Source organism: Astyanax mexicanus, chromosome 1 (assembly GCF_023375975.1).
Source record: "Astyanax mexicanus isolate ESR-SI-001 chromosome 1, AstMex3_surface, whole genome shotgun sequence".
Taxonomy (NCBI): Eukaryota; Metazoa; Chordata; class Actinopteri; order Characiformes; family Acestrorhamphidae; genus Astyanax; species Astyanax mexicanus.
This window is the reverse complement of record NC_064408.1, coordinates 33,926,194-33,947,468: the sequence shown is the minus strand read 5'-3', so window position 1 is coordinate 33,947,468 and position 21,275 is coordinate 33,926,194. Positions and strand designations below refer to the sequence as shown.

Here is a 21,275-nt window from a genome sequence, read left to right as displayed (position 1 = left end):
TAAACTTAAAAAAGAAATAAAGGTTAAAAAATAGCTAAAGTAGATGAGGGGGCAGTTTTTTTTTTGCAGCCTTTCTACTTGCTAACAAAAATACAGTTTTCAGTAAAAATTGTGAATAAAGGTTTGTTATGAAGGTAAAATGTTTCTAATATTGTAGTAAATTAATTTGTATAATATTTTATCTTTTTATACAATATTAAACGCCTCAGTATTAACAGGTGGTAAAAAATACGCCGATTTTTTTGTCGTCACAGTAAAAATAAAGCCTGTCTAGTTTTAGGCGGTTAAGGCTCGAGCTCAGAGCGTCGCTATGAGGACAAATTCACCACCGAGGTAAACAGTTCAGATTTAAAACATAAACTAGCTAAAACTAAAATACGAACCGAGTAAGAACTGTGTTGCTCTCTGTTGGGATAAACTGTGTTTTAGTTGTAACGAGCTTTTTGATATTTTAATGTGTAGCGTTAGTAAAACTAGCGTTAGATTGGTTAAGGTAAACCTAGCTTTAGCTAAGCTAACCTAGGTAGCTAAGTAGCTATGTTAACTAGCTTCGTATTGCCCAATGCAGCGCTGTAAGTATGGATAACAGAGTTTATCGTAGTTTTTATACGTTGTTTTTTGGATAAATGTTTGGTATTGTGTGTCACAGAGATAAATAGAGGGAGTGACAGAGAGAAAGAAAGAGATAGACTTCGACTTTACATTTTCTTTTATTAAATCGATTCTTAAACTAACAGTTTAATACATATTTAAAAAAGAGAGATACAATGAGAGAAAGAGGCAGACAGAGAGAGATATATAGAGATTCAGAGAGAAAAAGACAGAGAAAAAAGCAGAAACGACAGCGAGAGAGAGAAATATTAGATATTCTGAGAGAAAAAGGCAGAGACAGCGAGAAAGAGAAATATAGTGATTCAGAAATAGAAAAAAGAGAGAAAAAGGCAGACAGAGAGAGAGAAATATAGAGATTCAGAGACAGAAAAGGGCAGACAGAGAGAGAGAAATATGGAGATTCATTTCCCGGATTTATATACATGTATGTATAGGTAGAGGTTGAACAATTTTAGGGAAACTTGGCATTTGTTGAGTTGGGGACCTTTTCTGTTTTATTGTTTAATTATTGTGATATTTTACAACAACAGGGTTGTTTATCAGGCAGCACTTCAGACATGGCAAAACTGAACAAAATGTACAAAAAGTTCTGTAAAGTACACATTAACATTCTATATTTGTAATAATGTCATAATAATGTTATAGAGTACATTTAGATTAAATTATGTGTTGTTACACGGTGGGCTCTATATTACACCCTGCACAGAGTGCATTGCAATGCTCATTGCTATCTTACACCCACCAATAGTCTATTTTCACACCTTGTGACTGGACTGTTCTAAAATAGCAAAGACGCTCAAAAATATATCTGCACCAATGAGTGATATTAAACATTGACGGCTCCCCTATAGATTGCTAAAATAGGGCCCAGTGTTGTATGTTGTGTGAAATTTAAACAGCTATGCTGCAGACACAATAAGCTCATTTAATTGATTCTGACCCAGAAAAAAAAGACTTCACTTCCTCTCACTTCTAGGTATCACACTGTACATAATACAGCCAGCATGATTTACATAATTGCTGCAGGTGTTTACAGAGGTTTAACTAAAAGTGCAGGTGATTATTTAAACTTGTATGTGGTTATTTGAAAGTGCAGGTGAATATCTAATGCTGTTGATGTTTATTTGAAAGTGCAGGGGATTACTCAAACCTGTATGTGTTTATTTGAGGAGGCAGTTAATTTCTTAATTCTTTATGTGTTTATTTAAAAGGTGCAGGTGATGTTTTTACACTAGGTAGGTCTTTATTCAACACTGTAAATGTTTATTGAACATTGTCTCTGAGGTATCTTGAAATTTGTTCTTAAAATGACAGACGTTTAAATTCAGCACTGTCGCTGTCCACTCAGCATGGGGGACGCTTTCTTGTGAAAATATTGATTTTGTTTTTTCCGTTGATGTCCTCAGCCCTGGTCCAGCTCATACTGTCCCTTTAAACCGGAGCAGCTGCACCATAGAGCCACGTGGACTCTTCACCCACGCTCAGCTGGGAGGAAATGACCCTCTACACACACACACACACACACACACACACAAACACACACTTAATCACTAGAGCCATTTTCTCTGACCTTTACACTCATGTCCACTTTAGTCCCAACATACAGTGATTTCACCTATGCTTTATCTTTCCTCCCCAAACCAAACTACAAAACACATACACACCGACACACAAAAAAACACAACCATACACATACACAATGTTTCTCATTTTTCTCACCCTATAATATATACCACCTTGTTCTACCACCTTCTCCCTGTCTCTGACTCTGTCTTTCGCTCTTATTCTCAGTCTCTTATTCACTCTCTCTCTCTTTCTCTCTCTCTCGCTCTCTCTCTCTATCTCTTTTTTTGGGCGTTTTTTATTTTCTGGGAATATAGGTGGAACCCCTATCTCTCTCACCTTCTCCTCCTCCCCCTTCCTTCCTCTCTCCCTTTTTCTCTCTCCCCCTCCCTCTCCCTCCTTCTCTCTCTCTCTCTCCCTCTCTCTCTCTCTCACTGCAGTATCGAGTCCTGAACAGAACAGAAGCCACTGCAGCATGGTGCGCTAACGTCAACCCCTGTGTGCGTGAGTGTGTATGTGCTTGTGTGTGTGCGTTTGCCCACGTTGGACTTCTCAAAACCATATCATTAATAACCCTGTGTGTGTGTTTGTTTTTTCATTGAAGGTGTATTTGTATCTTTAGACTGTATAACCTAATCCCCCCCATCACACACAATTGGCTCCTCCCTCCTACCCCCCACCCCCACCAAACACACACCACTGACTCGACAGTGGGACAGCGTAGCGAACGGACGCACCAGAGCTTCCTGACCCCCACACACACCCACCCACCCACACACATCACACACACATACACACACTACGCACACTGGTTATTGTCTGTGTTGGAATTCTGCTGATATGGGAATATACTGCTGACTTTTCTCCGGCTGTGGATTTCTCTCACGTTCCAGCGCCTGCGTGTGTGTGCTGCTTGTTTTTTCGGATACTGCAGCATTGGACTGTAACCTGGAGGGCATGAGGACCCAGCGGAGTCTCTGAGACACACACGCACACGCACACACACCACCGCCACTGCTGCTGCTGATACTGCCAAGGTGCTGCATGCTTTAGCTACAGCCTTTTGAGAGAGAGCGAAAGCGTGTGTGTGTGTATGTGTCTATATATATATTTATATATGTATGTATAAATGTGAGTGCATGTAGGTCCTTGTAGGTATATATGTGTGTGTGTGTGTATGTTTGTGTGTACGTGTGTGAATGGCTTTTTACATTTTCATTCAAGGATAATTTTATAAGGACCTAGCTGTGATTTGCTGCATTGTACATGTGAGTGAGTGAGTGTGTGTGTGTAAGTGTGTGTTTGCGTGTGTTGACGGTTTTCCTCGTGTTGGGATGCTGGAGTGGTCCGGTCATGTGAGGCCTAGCCCTGGATTGCTGCACTGTGTGTGTGTACGTGTGTGTGTGTGTGCTATTAACTACATGAATTGATGAAGGCTCAGTCGGTCTTTTCTATGACAGTGTGTGTGTGAATGTATGTGCTTGCGGTACCTGCTTGCTGACTGCCCTGTGTGTGTGTGTGTGTGTGTGTGTGTCAGGATGCTCATGCCTCGCGATGCAGGCCGTGACGAGGCTCAGAAGCTGCACAGGAAATGGATGAAGCACCAGGCCTTCATGGCCGAACTCGCTCACAACAAGGAATGGCTCGCCAAGATCGAACAGGTGAGTCACAGAGAGAGTGTGTGTGTAAAAGAGAGAGAAAAAGAGAAAGAAACTGAAAGAGAAAGAGATATGGAGAGAGAGAGTGACAGATGGAAGGCAAGAGAGAACGAGAACAAGAGAGACAGGGAGAGAAGAGTGATGGAGTGATAGATACGGGGAGAAAGAGAAACACTAAGGCAGAGAAGAAGATTGAAAGAGAAACAAAAGAAGAGAGATGGAGAAAAAGGGTAAATTGTAGATGAAATGGTGGGACAATGAAGGAGAAAAAATGAGAATGAGGGACGTCAATCTGAAAAAGGAAGTGGAGATGAAAAGAGGGCGAAAGACAGAAGGAAAACAGACAGAAATAGATACAATATAAGAAAATGAGCAATGACAGGAGCCAAGAGATAATGAGAATAGAGGAGTAAAAAGAATGGAGAGAGTGTGGGGCAGTGCAGAAGAAATGAGAGGAGATGAGAAAAGGAGGGTCAGGAAAGATTAAATTTAGAGATGAGTGGAATATGTGAATGGAAAAAAGGAAGAAAATAAAAGACAGGAGACTTGTGGAAATTAGAGGAAGATAGAGGAGATGAGAGGAAGCAAAGAGGAAGAGGGGATGGAAGTGCAGAGGGGGAAAATGAGAGAAATGAATGGATGAAATGCAAGAAGTAACAGAACATTTGAATGAGAAAAGGTGAGAAGATTAGAAGGAAAGGGGAAACACTATTCCTGTGTCTCCACAGGAGAAGTGGAAAGCAGAGGATGAGAGAAGAGAAAAGAAAAAGGAAAACATGGAAAAGGAGTTAAAATGGGTAGAATGAAGGAAGGGACAAAAGAGATCAATGAGAAGAGGAAGAGAAAAAGGAGGAGAGAGGAGAGGACAGATGTGAAGAAGTAAGAAAGATTGGACAATGAGATGAAAGGGGAAACAAAGAGTGGGCAGTAATAGAGATACATGGAAGAAAAGAGATGATAAAAAGTAAAATAGAAGAGCAGGTTAAAAATGAGAGGAAAGAGAGCATATGAGAAAAGGTTGTGAAAGTAGTTGAGGTGAGAGAGAAGAGAGGACAAATCCAGGGAAGGGGTAGAGGTAGGGAGAAGGGGAAAGGGTGGAATGATGGAGGATGACGAGTGCAGGCCAGGTGAAGCTGTAGGAGGTGGATGTGTAGAGGACAGGTAGAGGACAGGTAGAGAGGGTCTGTTAAGAAGAGAACAGTTAAACAGGACTAGGATCTGATTATTTTTCAGCAGCTTTGTATGATTGGCTTGTATGCTGCAGTAATGAAATGAAGTGTAGTGTGTTTTATATGTGTTTTATGGTGTCTGGATCAGAACTATAAGTGTATTTTATTTAGTAATATTCATGTGTTTGTAGTTGTGGCAGATTTATTCATAATTTCTTAGATACACATGCCATTAACATGTGTTTTGTATCTGGGTAATATCTGGACATATACTTGGACCAGATTCTGATAACATTTGTCATTAAAATGCATCCTCAGCGTGATTAGATAAGATCTGATTAAAAAGAGCATGGAATTCAAGGTGACAAGAAGCTAGTCTAGCCTAGACAGCGAATACATATTGAGACAAATGTTACCCTCAAGTATTTTTGTATATTGCTCTATAAGAGCTGCTTAATTAGTTATATTTTACATTTCCATAGCAGTGCATCTAATTTGGGGTGTGCAATATGACAATATATTATCATGTCGTAATTAGGACTGGACAATAATTTAATTCAATATACAGCTATAAAAAAATCTGAATCAGTTTCTTTGATTTAGCTATTTATTGGTATATGTTTGAGTAAAATTAACATTATTGTTTTATACAATAAACTACGGACAACATTTCTCCCGAATTTCACATAAAAATATTGTCATTTAGAGCATTTATTTGCAGAAAATGAGAAATGGCTGAAATAACAAAGAAGATGCAGAGCTTTCAGACCGTAAATAATGCAAAGAAAACAAGTTCATATTCATAAAGTTCAGAAATCAATATTTGGTGTAATAACCCTGGTTTTTAATTACAGTTTTCATGTATCTTGACATGTTTTCCTCCACCAGTCTTACACACTGCTTTTGGATAACTGTATGCCACTCTTCATGCATAGATTCAAGCAGTTCAGCTTGGTTTGATGGTTGTTATCATCCAACTTCCTCTTGTTTATATTCCAGAGGTTTTCAATTTGTTAAAAAAATGTATGTGGTATTTTTTTCCAGAACTTTATATTGCAATAGATTTTTTTTATATAATGGTGACCACAGTAAACAACAAGGCAAACAACATAGCAAACATCACAACTTACTCTCTCTAATTAGTGCTGTATTAGTGATCTGTCATCAACTATAAGCGTGGCAGCTAACTACTCCACGCTTCTGTGCTAATGCACTAAGGATCACATGCTTATAATAAAACATGAGATGGTGGGTTATTTCTTGCACACGAATAGTACAATTAATTCAGATGTTTATTTTTTTATTATTTAATTTGGTCTTTGCTAAATAAAGATTTGATCAACATATGGCCTAATATCTAAATTCAGTTCATTTTTGCATCTTAAATGAAGACGTATTTGAACAGCCTTGGATCTAGTAAAAACCCATGTGAGACTGTCTCCTATAAAATCTTATTAGTTTTCTTTCTATGAAATATACATGATTTACTGTATCTGTATCACTGACTGATGTTCATTACAGGGCAGTGCTATTAGTTCATTGCATTCAAACTGAGCACAAAGGGCAGAACACCATAGGCTTCGGTACCCTGGCACAGTAGATTGTATCAACCAAAATTAAGAAATATATACAATAAACTGTGTCTATATTGTTCAGCCAAAATCATAATACACAGTATGCTTTTCTAGGCATATTGTTGATATCGTCGCTGTTTAAAAATGCTTTATTACAACAAATAGAGAGTATATTAATATGGGTGCAGCTATTTTTTTATCAAAATCACTGTACTAAATGTGGGATAGTTTCCAGGTAGCATGCTAGATTACAATGCCATTCTTCATATGCTAAACTAAAACACAGTGTAGTAGTACAAAAGTATATTATACATTATGGAATAGCATTGTAGTTCATTCTAAACTGGTAAATTGAGCAGAAGCAGGTTGATTGGGAGTACTCAGTCCTCAGTTATTCTTGAAGGATATATTTTGTGTAAAAACACAAATGGAGCAGGAAGAAGAAACATGTAGAAAGCCATAGATTTTAGAGGAGATGAAAAAAGAGTGAATAAGTGAATGTGGAATTAAAATGAGATAAAAGGAGAAGAAGAAGAAGAAGGGTGAGGAGGTGAGAGAAAGATGAGGGAGTGGTTGGAGAAGCATGAGAGAGGAAAAAGCCTGACGTTTTCTGTTCTTCACACTTCGACGCTCTCTTACAGAGGAGTGGCCGTTCTCCATTCTGCTCTGATACAGCCGAGCACTCGACATGTATACAGAACATATATATCCATTACACATATGTTACACATCATTTATAAGATTCATAATTCATTAATAAGATTCATTAATATTCTTAATATAAGACTATATGGGTGTTAAAGAGTTAATGGGTGTTTAATGCTATATAATGCATGTTAGCATTCATAAGGATGTATTAGAATGTATTAGGGTGTCAGACTTTAGTCTGATAAAAGTCTTTTCAGAGTCTTTTCAAAGTTGTGTAGTGTATGGACAACATAAGACATACTTATCAGGAAAACTGTCTCTCATGGCCATGTATATACATATATATCTTATATCTTAGAGCATTGTGCATATAATTATTGTTTGTAGTTTTGTTAAGTGTAATGGGTGAAGGAAGATCTGCTGTGTGAACCTCATCAATGGAATGGTCCAAGTTAATTAGGGGAGGAGTCTAAAAGGAGGTGTAAAAGGACTGTGTTGAAAGGGTGAGAGGGGCGTTTCTCTCTCAGCTTGCTTTGAAAGCAGCTGCGTGTGCATTGACTATCTGGCCTTGCTGCTCATAGTCTTAGGCTGTTTTAGCCTTACTGTATTTGGTACAGCCAGAGGCTGACTGGGGAGATCAATAGGAGTCAGAAACATTTTTTAAATAAATTTTAACTTTGTGAATTTAAATGGTTTCTTGGCTGTTTTTGCACAATTTAAAATCACTGGAACTTTCTTTCCATATCCATTTCCATATAAGTCCACACTACCACACCACAACATACATTTAAGTGTTTAACAGTGGCTTATAAGAATGTATTAGTGTGTATTAACATTATCAGACAATCAGACCGTTTAAGGAATATTACTGTGTGATATTGTATGTGTAAGGGTAAATTAGAATGTGAAAGGGTGTATTAAAATGTGTAGGAGTGTATCAATTCGTGTAAGTATATTAGCCTATCTAATGGTATTTTAGAGTGTGTTAGGGTGAATTAGAATATACAGTAGTACATATGAGCGTATAATAGTGCATTTATTAGTATATATTAGTAATATTTGTGTTCATACAACAATATATTCATTTATATACAGCAGAGTGTGCTCAGTGTATTAGACTGTGTGTGAGGGTGTGTTAAGCTGTGTAAGAGTATATTAAAAAGAGTCTATTAAAGTGATTTATACTACATAAGGCTGTATTAGAGTCTATACAAATTAGGGGTGGACGATATGGCCCTAAAATAATATCACGATATTTCATGGTATTTTGCCGATAACGATACTTTTGGCGATATGACAAAACACTGAATTAAAAAAATAAATCAAGAATACACTACTGCAACATAATGAAAATGAAGTTTAATTATTGCGTACAATATGATATGGCACACCCCTACCTGAGATATTAAAAGATACAAGAATTTTATCAGATTTGTAACAGAAGTCAATGATCCAGAATATCATGATATTAATAATGTACTCCAAATATCTCCATATATTCAGGATTAAAGTAAAATAAATGATACTGGACAGATATAATCTGTCTCCAGTAGATATATAATTGGAAATGAGAACAGTGTGAATTTTTCTTTTGCTAAAAACATCAAAAAAGTAATACCCTGATGTGATAAATAGGGGTGGGTGATATGACACGATATTTCAGGGTAAAATATCATTCACCATATTAAAAAATGTTGGCGATACAATATGGCACGCCACTAATACAAATATATCGAAGTGTATATGACATAGTAGTGTATGGAAGAATATTGCGTGTGTATGAGTTTATTAGATTGGTTAGGAGAATATTAGGGTGTATAAGTATGTATTACAGTGTGTATAAGAGAGTAGTAGTAAAAATGTGCCCTGTCATGTTCTGACCAACACAGCATGGCGATGACCACCTTTTTCTGAACCAGAATCTCAGTAATAGATATGTTAGAGTATATACTAGAGTATAAAATATAAAAAAAGTAATTTATAGTGTATTTGGTTATCTTGGTGTTTATAATACTAAGATATATATCAGAATGCCTAGAGCATAGTAGTGTGCTTAAGGGTGTATTAGACTGTGTGTGAGAGTATGTTAGAGTATGTATAACAGTTATTTTTAGTGTATAAGGTTATATTAGTGTGCATAATAGTATATCAGGTTGTATAGAGCATGTTAAAGTGTAAGAGTATATTACAGTGAGTAGAAATATTCTACAGTGTGTAAGAGTATATTTGATGGTGTAAGAGCATATGAGTGTGTATAAGGGTGTATTAATCTGTGTGTGAGAGAGTGATAGTGTGTGTACAGGTGTGTTAGGCTGTGTAAGAGTGTATTAGAGTGTATAACAGTGATATATATGTGTAAGCTTATATTAGTGTGTATAATAGTATATCAGATTGTATAGAGTATATTAAAGTGTAAAAGTATATTAGAGTGGGCAGATATGGATAGACTGTAGTAGAGTATATTAAATGTTGTAAGAGTATATTATGTTTTTGAGGATGTATTATACTTAGTGTGTCGGTGTTTATTAGAATGTAACAGTGTATTAGGCTATGTAAGAGCCTATTAGAGTGAATAAAAGTGGTTTATAGTATGTAAGGATGTATTAGCGTGAGTATTAATATATCAGACTGGGTAATGTGCATATTAGAGAATATAAAAGTATATTATGCTGTGTAAGAGTTATTTATAGTATATAAAAGTACATAAGATTGTATTAATGTGTGTAAGGGTATAAAAAACATTAGAGTGTGTAAGGGTATATTAGAATGTGTGTAGGGGTGTAACAGAGTGTGTTTAAGTGTGTATTACAGTGTGTGTAAGGGCGTTTTAAGCTGTGTAAGAGTATATTATAGTGTATTATATGTATTAGAGTGTATATGAAAGTATCAGTTTGTATAGGCGTGTGTTAGAGCATATAAGCGTATGTATGGGTAAATGAGGCTATATAAGAGTATAATCGAGTATATGTATTTACTGACCAGCCATAACATTAATACCTCCTCCTTATTTCAACACCATCTTTCCATTATGTCTGAATCCATGCCGTGTCAAACAGTAATGAATACAAGGAGCACTGGGCCATCAATAACAAGATTGTGGGTTAGCAAGGCTCCTAACCCTTACTGCTCCCTCAGGTGCCACAGGAGTGCTGCCCACTGCTCCGGGCATGTGTGCTCATTGTATGTTACCGAGTGTTTGTGTTTACTGGGGTGTGTATGTGTGTGTTTTACTTCACGCACTGGTTAAAGGTGGAGGCTAAATTCCATCTCTGCTTCCAGCTCTAGGAACTATGGTTATCTTATGATTATCAGCTATCAGTTAGCTCTAATGTTAGATTTTTTTAGTCCAGACTTTCAGAATTTTAAGTTTTAAATAAGAAAGGGGATGCGAATTACAGTCCAGACCAAATTACAAGAGGTCCGACCAAAAGACCTCTGGTACGACTTGGGTCCATCCAAAAAAGGTGATCTCAGTGCGGATTTACTGAATTATGGTCCAATTACCAGTTTGAAACAATCTATGTTGGAGAATTTGTTCTAAAAGTGACAGTATTTTCTTACTGTTTTTAATAGTATGGTCTGCCATCTCATATACAGGCTTGTTTCTGGTTGCACTTAAACCCCAAAGGAGATATTTAAGTGAAACCAAAATAAAGGTAAACCTTGTTTTTAAACCATTTCATTGTTCTATGTATTACATTGACAATGTATGTTTCATTGTCTATATGTAATTATATATCTGTATAGAATTACATGATAATACTGCCCTGGAATGACAAAATCATGCTGTGAGCATCCTGTAGAGAATTACACTCTACAGACTGTACTGTGACAGTTCCATAAATAATTACATCACTGTACTCTTGAATGTTTTATATAAAATTACATATCTGTACTGGTAGTATTTGTTATAGAATTATAGACACAACTGTGACTGTTCTATATACAATTATATAACCATGCTGTGATCATTCTGTGCAGATTTACACAACTCTACAAAGACCATTCTCAATAGAATTACATTACAATACTGTGACCATTTATAAAAATGACATGACTGAACTGTGATTATTCTGTATAGAATTATATAACTATACTGTGACCATTTTATTAGGAACTACATTACAATACAGTGGCCATTCTGTGGAATCAAATGAACCCACTGTCACCATTGTGAATAGAATTATACAACTGTGCTTTGACCCTTCTTTATAGGATTACACGACTGTGATGTGACCATTTCATATAGAATTACATGAATGTGCTGTGACCACTGCATATGGAGTTACACAAAGGTAATATGATCATTACATATTGTGTTACATTACCCTAATGTGATCATTCCATATGGCAAACTATTCCACAGTAATCCCACCATTCTGCAGGAAGGAATTTAAATAATGTACCTGCTTGATAGCTGCTTTCAGGAGCCAATTGCTGCTGACTGTTAAGACAATGTTAAAGACTTCAAAACTTCCATTACCTAACTATAAACTATGGCTAGGCAATATACAGCTCTGGAAAAAAGAGACTACTCACAAATTAAAGTTATCCAAAAGCAGTGTATTAGACTAGTGGAGGAGTATTGGTTGATTGGGTTGTAGAATGCAGTCAGTTCTGCGAGTTGCTTTTCTAGGTGTGCTGAATTGTACCTCTCGATTCCCCTTCGCAGGCACATGCATTACGTAGCAGTAGGGGTGTGAAGAGATACCTGCCTCTCTTTATCTGTAGACTTTAACGTGTTGTTCCGTTAATCATGTGGTCTGCCAAGTCCCCACCCAAACATTACCGCCTTCACTGTTTAAACTGCAGAGCGACAAGAAATGCACTGATACAACGCAAGAGATTTGGTTATAGGTTGCCTGGTCTGTATGTAACCCTCATGGTGGTTGTCATTTATATAAAGAATCCTTACTTGGGGATTCTGACTGTAATTTCCAGGACTTGTGAGATCATACAGGAGAGAAGTTGTTGTGTTTATGGTAAAACCGGCTGCAGTACTTGCATACTGTTCTGTATTTTACTGCTTATGATAAACCATACATAATCCATAATCAGAGTAAAAATCTATCAACCTCTGTTACAAGATGGTCAGTTTTGCATTTTGTGCGTTTTCAGTCAAATTAAATATTTTTAATCATATATTTTAACTTTAAAATAAAAATATATATATGCAATGTAAAATCTCAATCTCGTTTTGTGAACCCAGTATTGTGTCTTCTCTCGTGAGATGAGTGTCCCGTCACACCCCTATGCAGCAGAATAAGTGTAATAGATCACCCTCAGATCTTTATTTCTGATTATAAATAAGGATTAAGCTACAGTTACTGTGTTTTCTGAAGTCATCAGCGTAAGTGTTTGCATCCAAGGTGCCACGGGAATTCGGGTTTTAGCACAACACGTGTTCTTTTTTTATTCTGGTTTGTTTTAAGGCTGTGGACTACGGACTTTACACTGCAGATTAGGGGTGTGCCATATTGTATTGTATACGATAATATCGTCAAAATTTTTAAATATCGTGAACGATATTTTACCTTAAAATATCGTGCCATATCACCCATCCCATTTCCTATTATATATCTACTAGAGACCGATTATATCTGTCTAGTATCATTTATGGACATATGGAGGTATTTGGAGTGCATTATTATTAATATCATAACATCATTGACTTCTGTTACAAATCTGATAAAATTCTTGTATTTTTTGTAATTCTTCTTGTAATTCTTGTATCTCACTTAGGGAAGTGCAGTGTTAAATATATTTTTTATTTTCTTGCAGTTTATAGTGTATTTTTGAAATAGTTTTTTAAAAGTGTTTCGTCATATCGCCAAGAGTATCGTTATTGCGAAAATACCATAAAATATCGCGATATTATTTTAAGGCCATATCGCCCTCCCCTACTGCAGATGAACCGGACTATGGTTCAGTACCGGACAGAGAAACACAGAAATTAGTGATGTAAAGGAATACTTTAAAGCTTTATTGCATTAATATGTAACAAAGCTCTTGTAATGACTATATAGGATTATTTAGGTTGAATTCTGCAGGAATTCTGAGGACTGAGGCTGGGCAACACTTCACAGTGACACAAAGCTAATGTAGTTATTCAACATATCTAATATCTAATTGTTATTCCAAGATAAAACTCAATGACATCCTTATTTTCTGTCTTATTGTTTTCTCCACATGGCAGTACCTCTGCAATTAGCATGTGCACTGTTGCATGACATGATTTTAATGAACCAAACCTCTAACTGCTGCCCATCGAAAGCATTCTGCCTGCTATTTTCTATGGACCTTCAGGGTAAATTTACAGTTTGCTAAAGGTGATTTAAAGCTCTGGAAGGGCTTGAAGCCTGTAGGTTTAGAGCTTTGTGTCGCAGAAAGCTCAGTTAGCTTAGTTACAGCTATGCTAGGTGGTAATTAGACTGATATTTATTGCAGCAGTTTGTAAATGTCAGTCTTGTTTGTTCTCTGGCATGGATGCACGTGTGTTTTGCCTTCAGGAGCTCGTCGCATCAATTACGCTAAATGTCTGCTTATGGTCCAGATTGTTTCTTTTTGACAAAACAGTGTAAGGCTATATTTGTTTTCACAGAGCAGTGTCAGATGTCTGTGGATTTCAGAGTTTTGGATATAAAAGCATTAAGCCAGTCTAGCTGACAGAGGTTAAAAAATAAGAAAACAGGGAAAAAACTGAAAAACTTAGTCAAAGGCCTGACCTTAACCTTGTTAAATAATATGGCAGGACCTGAAACATTAGTAGAAGTAGTTCAGTAGGAGTTTGCCTCCATCATTTTATAGTGAATGGAACTGTAGCACTGGATCAAAGGGCACCAAGAAAGACGATTATTCAGTGTTAATTTTTTTATATATTACGTCTGTCAAATTGTTATGATTTCAATTAAAACAGACAAAATAACAGTAATTTTTCATCCCCAATGTATAATGTATCATTTATCAGTGTGGCCTGTGCAAAAATCTGGGTTATTTGAAGGACCAGTTCTTAGTAATGCTCCCTTTTGTAGCAGCTGAAAGTCTATGGTGTTGGAATTAGCTCATTGTCCTCCACTTACAAGATATTTTCTTAAAATAGCTTCTTTTAAACTAAATCCTTAAATTTGGTGGAGTCCATGCTTTTTTGTGAAAAGGAGGAGATAGTTAAGGTTTTTTATGCTTATGACTATAAGACTTTGTTTTTGTAATTAGCAATGCGTCACCTTCTTAAAGTAGTTTTATGTAGGTTCTTAGGGGCCAAATGGGAGGTTTGGTTAGATTATCTTAACAGCAGCTCTCTAAGAAAGTGTTTTTTGTGAATTTATGTATGTTGGTTTTCCAGATTTCATACTGACTTCCACAGTTCCCCTAAACTAAAACATTTTAGTCATATTCCACACTGTTAAACCACGAGCTAAATCTTTCTCGTAAGCCTTTCTCTGCCTTTTTATAATTAATAACTGTCGGTTTCTGATCTTTACACAACTGCAGACCCACAGTTGTGTGTTAGTACAAGGTTAGAGTCAGATAATGTACAAAGCCTAGAAATGTTATTCAGTGAATAGACTTTTAACAGCATTTCTTTTTGTTGTTTTTTTATGTCAAAAAAACAATGCAGTGGCCTAAGCATCTGTCTAAGCAGCCTACAGCAGCTAAGCCTTAACTACTTACACTGCAGAGTAACACAGCTTATTTATTCACATCAATCAGTCTTTCTTGCACTATAACAAATCCAGTGTGGTTAATTCAAAGGGAAAAAGGGTTGGAGGTTGGAAAATGGTCATCTAAATATGATCTATTGCTGTTTTTTATGTATAAACCACATAAACCTTACAAGGTAATCTTAAAATAAAATATATATGGGTTCCCGAGTTGTCCAGCTGTCTAAAGTGCTGCCACTATGATCGGGAGATGGGCTGGTTTAAATCCCGGTCATGCTAAGAGAGCACAATTGGCTTTGCTCTCTCTGGGTGAGTAGATGGCGCTCTCTCCCCACATCACTCCAAGGGGTGATGTCGATCAGCACAAGGCATCTGTGAGCTGATGTATCAGAACCGAGTTGGTGCTGCATCAGCAGCAGTTTTAAAAAGGGTGGTGGCTGACTTTACATGTGTTGGAGAAGGCATGCGCTAGTCTTCAGCCTTTTTGTGTTGTGGCATAACCTGTGTTGGGGTAACAGCTGAGTAGCACCTGAATAGGTGGGACAATTGGCCTAGCTAAGAGTTAAATCTTCTTCTTCTTTTTATTGCATGGATTTTGGCTGTTGTAATCTGGAATGTTTATTCCACTCTGAATGAGGCGTTAAAGGCAGGGATCTGTTATACTTCAGCTCAGCAGATTAAATGCTTGGTGGTGGCGAGAATGCAGTGGCTGAGTGTGTATTATACTGCAAGCGCAGGGCCTTTGGGTGTGAACTTCTCTCTGGATCCTGCAGTGGACTGTGATTTTAGCAGGTCTCTGCTGTTTGTGTTGTGGCTGTTATGTGTTTCAGCATGCTGGAACTGTCAGTACAGGTTTGTACACGGTCCAGTTTCATTGTTTTAGTGTTTTAGGGTGTACTCACACTAGGCAATCCGAACCGTGCCCGGGCACGGTTACCTCCCAAAGCACGGTTCGTTTGGCTAGTGTGATCGCTCCGAACCGAACCGTACGCTGAACCGTGCCCGGGCCCGCTTGAAGAGGTGGGCCCGAGCACGGTTCACTTGGACCCGGGCACGGTACAGATGCAGTGTGAGCGCAAACCGTGCCCGGGCACGGATCAAGATGACGTCAGTGATGCGACGCTACTGTAAACGGAGGACGTTTTATACACAATTCTGCATATAATATTTTTGAAAAGGGTTCTAAAGAGCACCATAATGGTTAGTGTTACCCATAATAAATTAGGACTACTATCTACAAGTCCTAAACAACAAACACATTTTATTATTACTTGAGTTTTATGTTTCGCTCCTTTGGTCACTATTTATGTATATAGCAAGTACGTCTCTTACCTTACTGATAAACGTGAATTGTAGTCCGCGAGTAAAGCTGCAAATTTCTCCCTGGACGTCTGCTGCTTGTGTAAAAACCTTCTTACACGTGCAGCACGATTAGCAGTAAATCGTTGTGTTGCACAATCAATGAATCTCTGGTTCAGTTGCGTATTTGCACGCCCAAAACGACTCCAGAGAAACAAAAACAACAGTACAATCCTGAACTCCATTGTTTTGCGCGCGCATACTGTTCTTCAAAACAAAAGTCACCTGTTGACGAAAGCGTGCTCGGGCACGGATCGTTTAGCGCAGTGTGAGTGCAGGCCTGCGGGGGAGTGGGGAGGGGGCCGAACCGTGCTCCGGCACGATTCAACCAAAACGGGCCTAGTGTGAGTACACCCTTAGATCCCAGGCCATTGTTCTCGGTTAGGCTACTTGCAACTTTTATATAGAAAATAAGAGGCGGTGGTGTGTCTAGCTCTTAAATCTAAGTTTTACAACTAGGGCTTGACAACCATTCAACAAAAATACATGATCTTGATAGTGATGGTAATGGTGATACGATTAACACATATGTCTCATTTCAATATACACTTTTACAGCATCTTTCCGACTGATGCTTATTACAATATGCATTATTTGAATTGACAATTTCATTTTCCAGAAGTTTGTTTGTACAGATACACATTGTGAGACTGTTGGTTGTGGCTTTAATATTGTTCATATCGACTTCCATATTATATAGATTTGAAATTAAGAAATATATTTTATATAAGTAAAGATGTTTTATGGCAATCTCAGATTGGCTTTAAAAGTTGTTAGAACTTTATTTTTGGCATTCTAATAATGTTGCAAGAACATCCTTATGCTATTTCAGCAAACTTAATTTTCAGAATGCAATTGTTTTGTAAATTCTCTATTTTAAGTATACCTTCAATTACAAATAACTAATCATATTATACATCTAAATAAGATAAACATTGCTGTTTTAAACAAATACTGCAAAAATAGACAGGTTGAATATTTTTACATAAGGTATTAGTTTAACCATGTGCGCTAACAATGCAAACAATAAATGAAAACATGAAAATCATTGTGTAACATTTTTACCTTAAAATAATAGCTTTAAAATCATAGTAATGCTGAAATAGACTTACAACCAAGAGAATATTGTCTCTATCGGGGGCTTTTCAGGCTGGTCTATGTACCGTACTATAAACTCTAGTGAAGCAAGAAGAGCAGCGCTAGTCAGACAGCGCTGTGTTATGCTGCATATTCTGAGTTTTGTGTAAAATCCTGTAATATTACTCTACTGTAATATTCTGTAATATTACTCTGCCTCCATCTACATGATTCTAACCCAAGTTTTTAAATTAAGTTCAATAATACAGAGTTGTCGGATCACCTAAGATGATTAATACGTACTAAGTCAAAAATGAATAGCTGAAAATCCCACTCATTTTATTCACACTTTATTTGTGTAAGGTTGACTTTTAACTTTTGTTGTCGATCAATTAAAAAAATTAATCTGATTAATCACAACAATAATCTGTGAATAACATCGAATAATTGTACTTGTTCTTTTTAAGACACAAGTTTTTATAGGAAATATTTAAACGTTTATAAAAGAATAAATGGAAGACTAGTATATTCGTATATGCTTGTATGTTTGAATAAAATGTGAACGACAAATAAAGGAACCTTGTTTTCAGCTTGTTTGTAAGATTTTTTTTTATTTGAAGCATGCGCACCACCGACCCAGTGAGCCGTAGGTGTGGAGTTTGGACTTGTGCACACCCCTGCACCACGTGTATACAGGAGTCCAGTTGTGCATGACCAGCAGCAGCAGCAGGCAGTCCGTGACGCAGCTCAGCAGGTCCACGAGGGCCAGGTTGACCAGCAGCGTGCGGGCATAGTTGGGGTCAAGCTTGGTGGCGTAATTAATTTGTGTTAAAAAAATTATAATGTGTTACTGATTCCAAATTAATTGCATGCATTAACGCTTTAATGTTGACAGCCCTACTTTATAGCATACTTCGACTAAGTACAAATATCCAGCCTGACGATTGACCGACGTGCGGCCCTTTTCATTTAAGCTGCATGGACTGGCTGTGGCTTTCGCAGCACTTCAAGTATAAACTGATGCACACTGCGCTGCCAGTGCTTACTTTTCTTTTCTTTTTTATTGAGTTTTGGGTTGGGCAGCAGGTTGGGCCCAGGCTTGGGCAGACAGTCCAAACTCTAGTGTGTCTTTCCCCCTCACTCACATCAGTGTCTAGTCACTCCCTCAGACTACCTCCACTTGAGTGTACGTTTTTCTGCTTTTCTGTTTTAGAATGGTTTAGAACTCAGTCAGCTGTAATACATGCATGTTGCGATTTTCTGCACTGATGTGTGTGACTGTATGCTGTCTGAGCACAGCAGTATTCACACAAGCTTATCCACAAGATTATACTGTCAGTGTTTTTGGCGGACTCATAAAAGCATTACTTAAAAAATGACCTTCAGTTGAGGTTTTTGGTTAAGGAAAATTTAAAGATTAAATTTAAGTAACAGTAGGTTTTAACATTTTATTATTTATTCTAACCCTGCATATTTGAACTGTACTAACTATAGAGGTGTTTTTTAAATAGAGATTAATACTCTTGAACTACACAGAATTTTAAATGAAGTTCTTCCATTGTAATAAAAATACAGTCCATGACTAGGTGTCAGTTCTGTCACTGTCTGTCTGCCTGACACTGAGTTTACCTCGCTTTAAAAAGACTACATTCCCCAAAATGCACCCGGGCTCAACTTTCTAAAAAAGCCGGATAACATGTTCCAGCTCACTATACTACTGAGATTACACTCACCAAGACTCATTTAGTATAAATAGCCCCTGCTTTTACTCAATCCTCGCTGAATCTGAATCAAATTCTATAGCTCTTCTATCTGACGTTTTCTTTGTTGTTTGATCTTCTGTTTTCTGATCCTTTTTGCTTACTCAACTACTCTTTTGCCTAGCACTTTGTTTTTTTTTTAGCTGTTTTGTTTTTTACCTGTTTTTGTATTTTTGACTATTCCTTGCCTTGCACTTTTTGCACTGTTGTGGATTTCTCTGCCATTTGTTTATTGACCCTGCCTGTCCTTGACTATTTTTTAAAGCCTGACCCTTTATTTAATAAACTGAGTGTTTGGAACACTTGTCTGTCCTGTGTTTTGCACCAGAGACACTATGATTAATTAGTGTCGGTGAAACTGACCTATGCTTAGACACTTTTAAATTCAGACTGAAAACCTTCATGTTTGAGCAGGCCTTCAGCTCAGTTTAAAACACTGCAGCTCCCCACACTCTTATTCTGTAACGGCACTTTTATTCTAATTAATTTAGTTTTTTTTTTGTTTCATTTTTAAATATATATATATATATATATATATATATATATATAATTATTAATTTTTTTATCAAGTTTGAATCATGTTTTATTTATGCTTTATTCTTATTTTATTTCAATTCATTGTAGTTCTTTTATATGTTTTTAATTTGAGTTCTTTGTTTCATGTGTGAATCATTAGTGCTTTATTCTTGTTTTATTTTTTTATTTCCATTTTTATTGTTATTCTTTTACATGTTTTTAATTGGACTTCTCTTTGTATTTTCTCATTTTTAAAGCACTTTGAATGACCGTTGTGTATGAAAGGTGCTATATAAATAAACTTGCCTTGCCTGTTATCTTAAGTGCATTCAAACTTAATCTTTTGATTTGATCAGCAAATCCTTTGTAATTAATTTAGGTAATAAATAGGTTAGATGAACTTACCTGTGTGTAACTTAGCACCTAATTAGCATTAAATTTAGAGCACTTAATAGTTTAGCCACAGTAGAGCATTTAGGATGTGAAGAGGACGTTTTTTGTGAGCTGGGCTGCTGAAGTTTTATGACCGTATCATTGGGAGATTGCAGGTTCAATCCCTGGTGATGTCACATCCATCCATGCCTGGGAATCCCAGAGTGATTAACTGGCCTCTCTATCTCTGGGTGAGTAGGGTAGGTAGGATAGCCCTTCTTCTCTCAACATTATTCAGTGCAGTGGGTGTCTGTTAGACAGAGAAGTTCTGTCTAGTTGGTGGGGCGTGACACTGAAAAGATAATGTGTAAAAACTGGAAATTGCTTCATGTCTATTGTACACTGTTGTAAAAATATATTATCTTTTTACATCTATTATCTGTTATCATCTGTGACTTATTTTCTAATAGTAGTAGACCTTTTGTAGCATGTTTATTCTTAAAACACTCTTAAAATATTCTTAAAATATTCTTAAAAAATATTCTTAATACATATTATACACTTTGTTTCTGTCCAGAAAATCTCGTAGCGTACCTCTGTCATGTTTCTGGTGGCTGGTAGTACCGTTTCCTCGTCTCAATAGCTGAGGAACTTCATTATTACCACCCATGGCAATGTAGATTTAGGGTTAATAGGACCAATCCTGCGTGCTCACTCTATTACAGGGGGCGAGGTGAAAGCCACTTCTCCAGAAATCCACACGTATCAGAGCCCTTGGATTTTTTCGGGCAGTCCAACCAGTCTTAGGTTCTCGTGCCAAGCGTCTCCACTGTTTTCTCAGTTTCCTCACTTTGACTTAAAGAAAGGTCACATCGTTCTCTGTTTGTGAGTCTCCCCAATTCTTTGCAAGTGTGACTGGATGTCCCTTTTTATATCATTATTTGCTTTTAACATATCAATCGATTGTTGGTTCATGTCTTCTTTTAGCAAGGGAATTTCTTTGAGAATATCATTGTTTGTTGGCCCCTCCTGTGCAGCATCATTAGCGGAAGTATCCAGCGTTACCTTGCTAGCATTAGCTTTAGCTCCATTAGCCCCACTGTCTTGTAAAGCAGTTTTGCTCATTTGTTGGCCAGATTTGGTGTTTTTCGGTGGCAGGATGTCTAGTGAAAATCTGTGCATTGAAAATGATTAAAACTGTGTTTACTAGTCACATTTCAGGATCAATTTGAGAGAATTAGCAGTGAGCCTCATGTGCATATAGCCTCATACAGTGACCATAACCAGAACTCCAAAAAAAATCTGA

The 21,275-nt window shown here is 37.0% G+C and overlaps 1 protein-coding gene across 7 annotated transcripts in view; it reads left to right on the top strand.

Moving 5' to 3' along the window:
• The first annotated feature begins 252 nt into the window (after positions 1 to 252).
• Positions 253 to 21,275, top strand: part of sptbn4a (spectrin, beta, non-erythrocytic 4a) — a 57,137-nt gene continuing 36,114 nt past the window's right edge. The window contains exons 1-5 of one of the 7 annotated variants that reach the window (XM_049466543.1): positions 297 to 333; positions 1,824 to 1,847; positions 2,019 to 2,675; positions 3,069 to 3,212; positions 3,713 to 3,836. In XM_049466543.1, coding sequence (XP_049322500.1) covers positions 3,714 to 3,836 — 123 coding nt within the window. In that variant the 5' untranslated portion in view covers positions 297 to 333; positions 1,824 to 1,847; positions 2,019 to 2,675; positions 3,069 to 3,212; position 3,713. Of the gene's footprint in view, positions 334 to 470; positions 2,680 to 3,068; positions 3,213 to 3,274; positions 3,837 to 21,275 lie in introns of those variants that run through there. The other 6 variants (XM_049466535.1, XM_049466546.1, XM_049466548.1 and 3 more) reach the window with 6 other exon arrangements.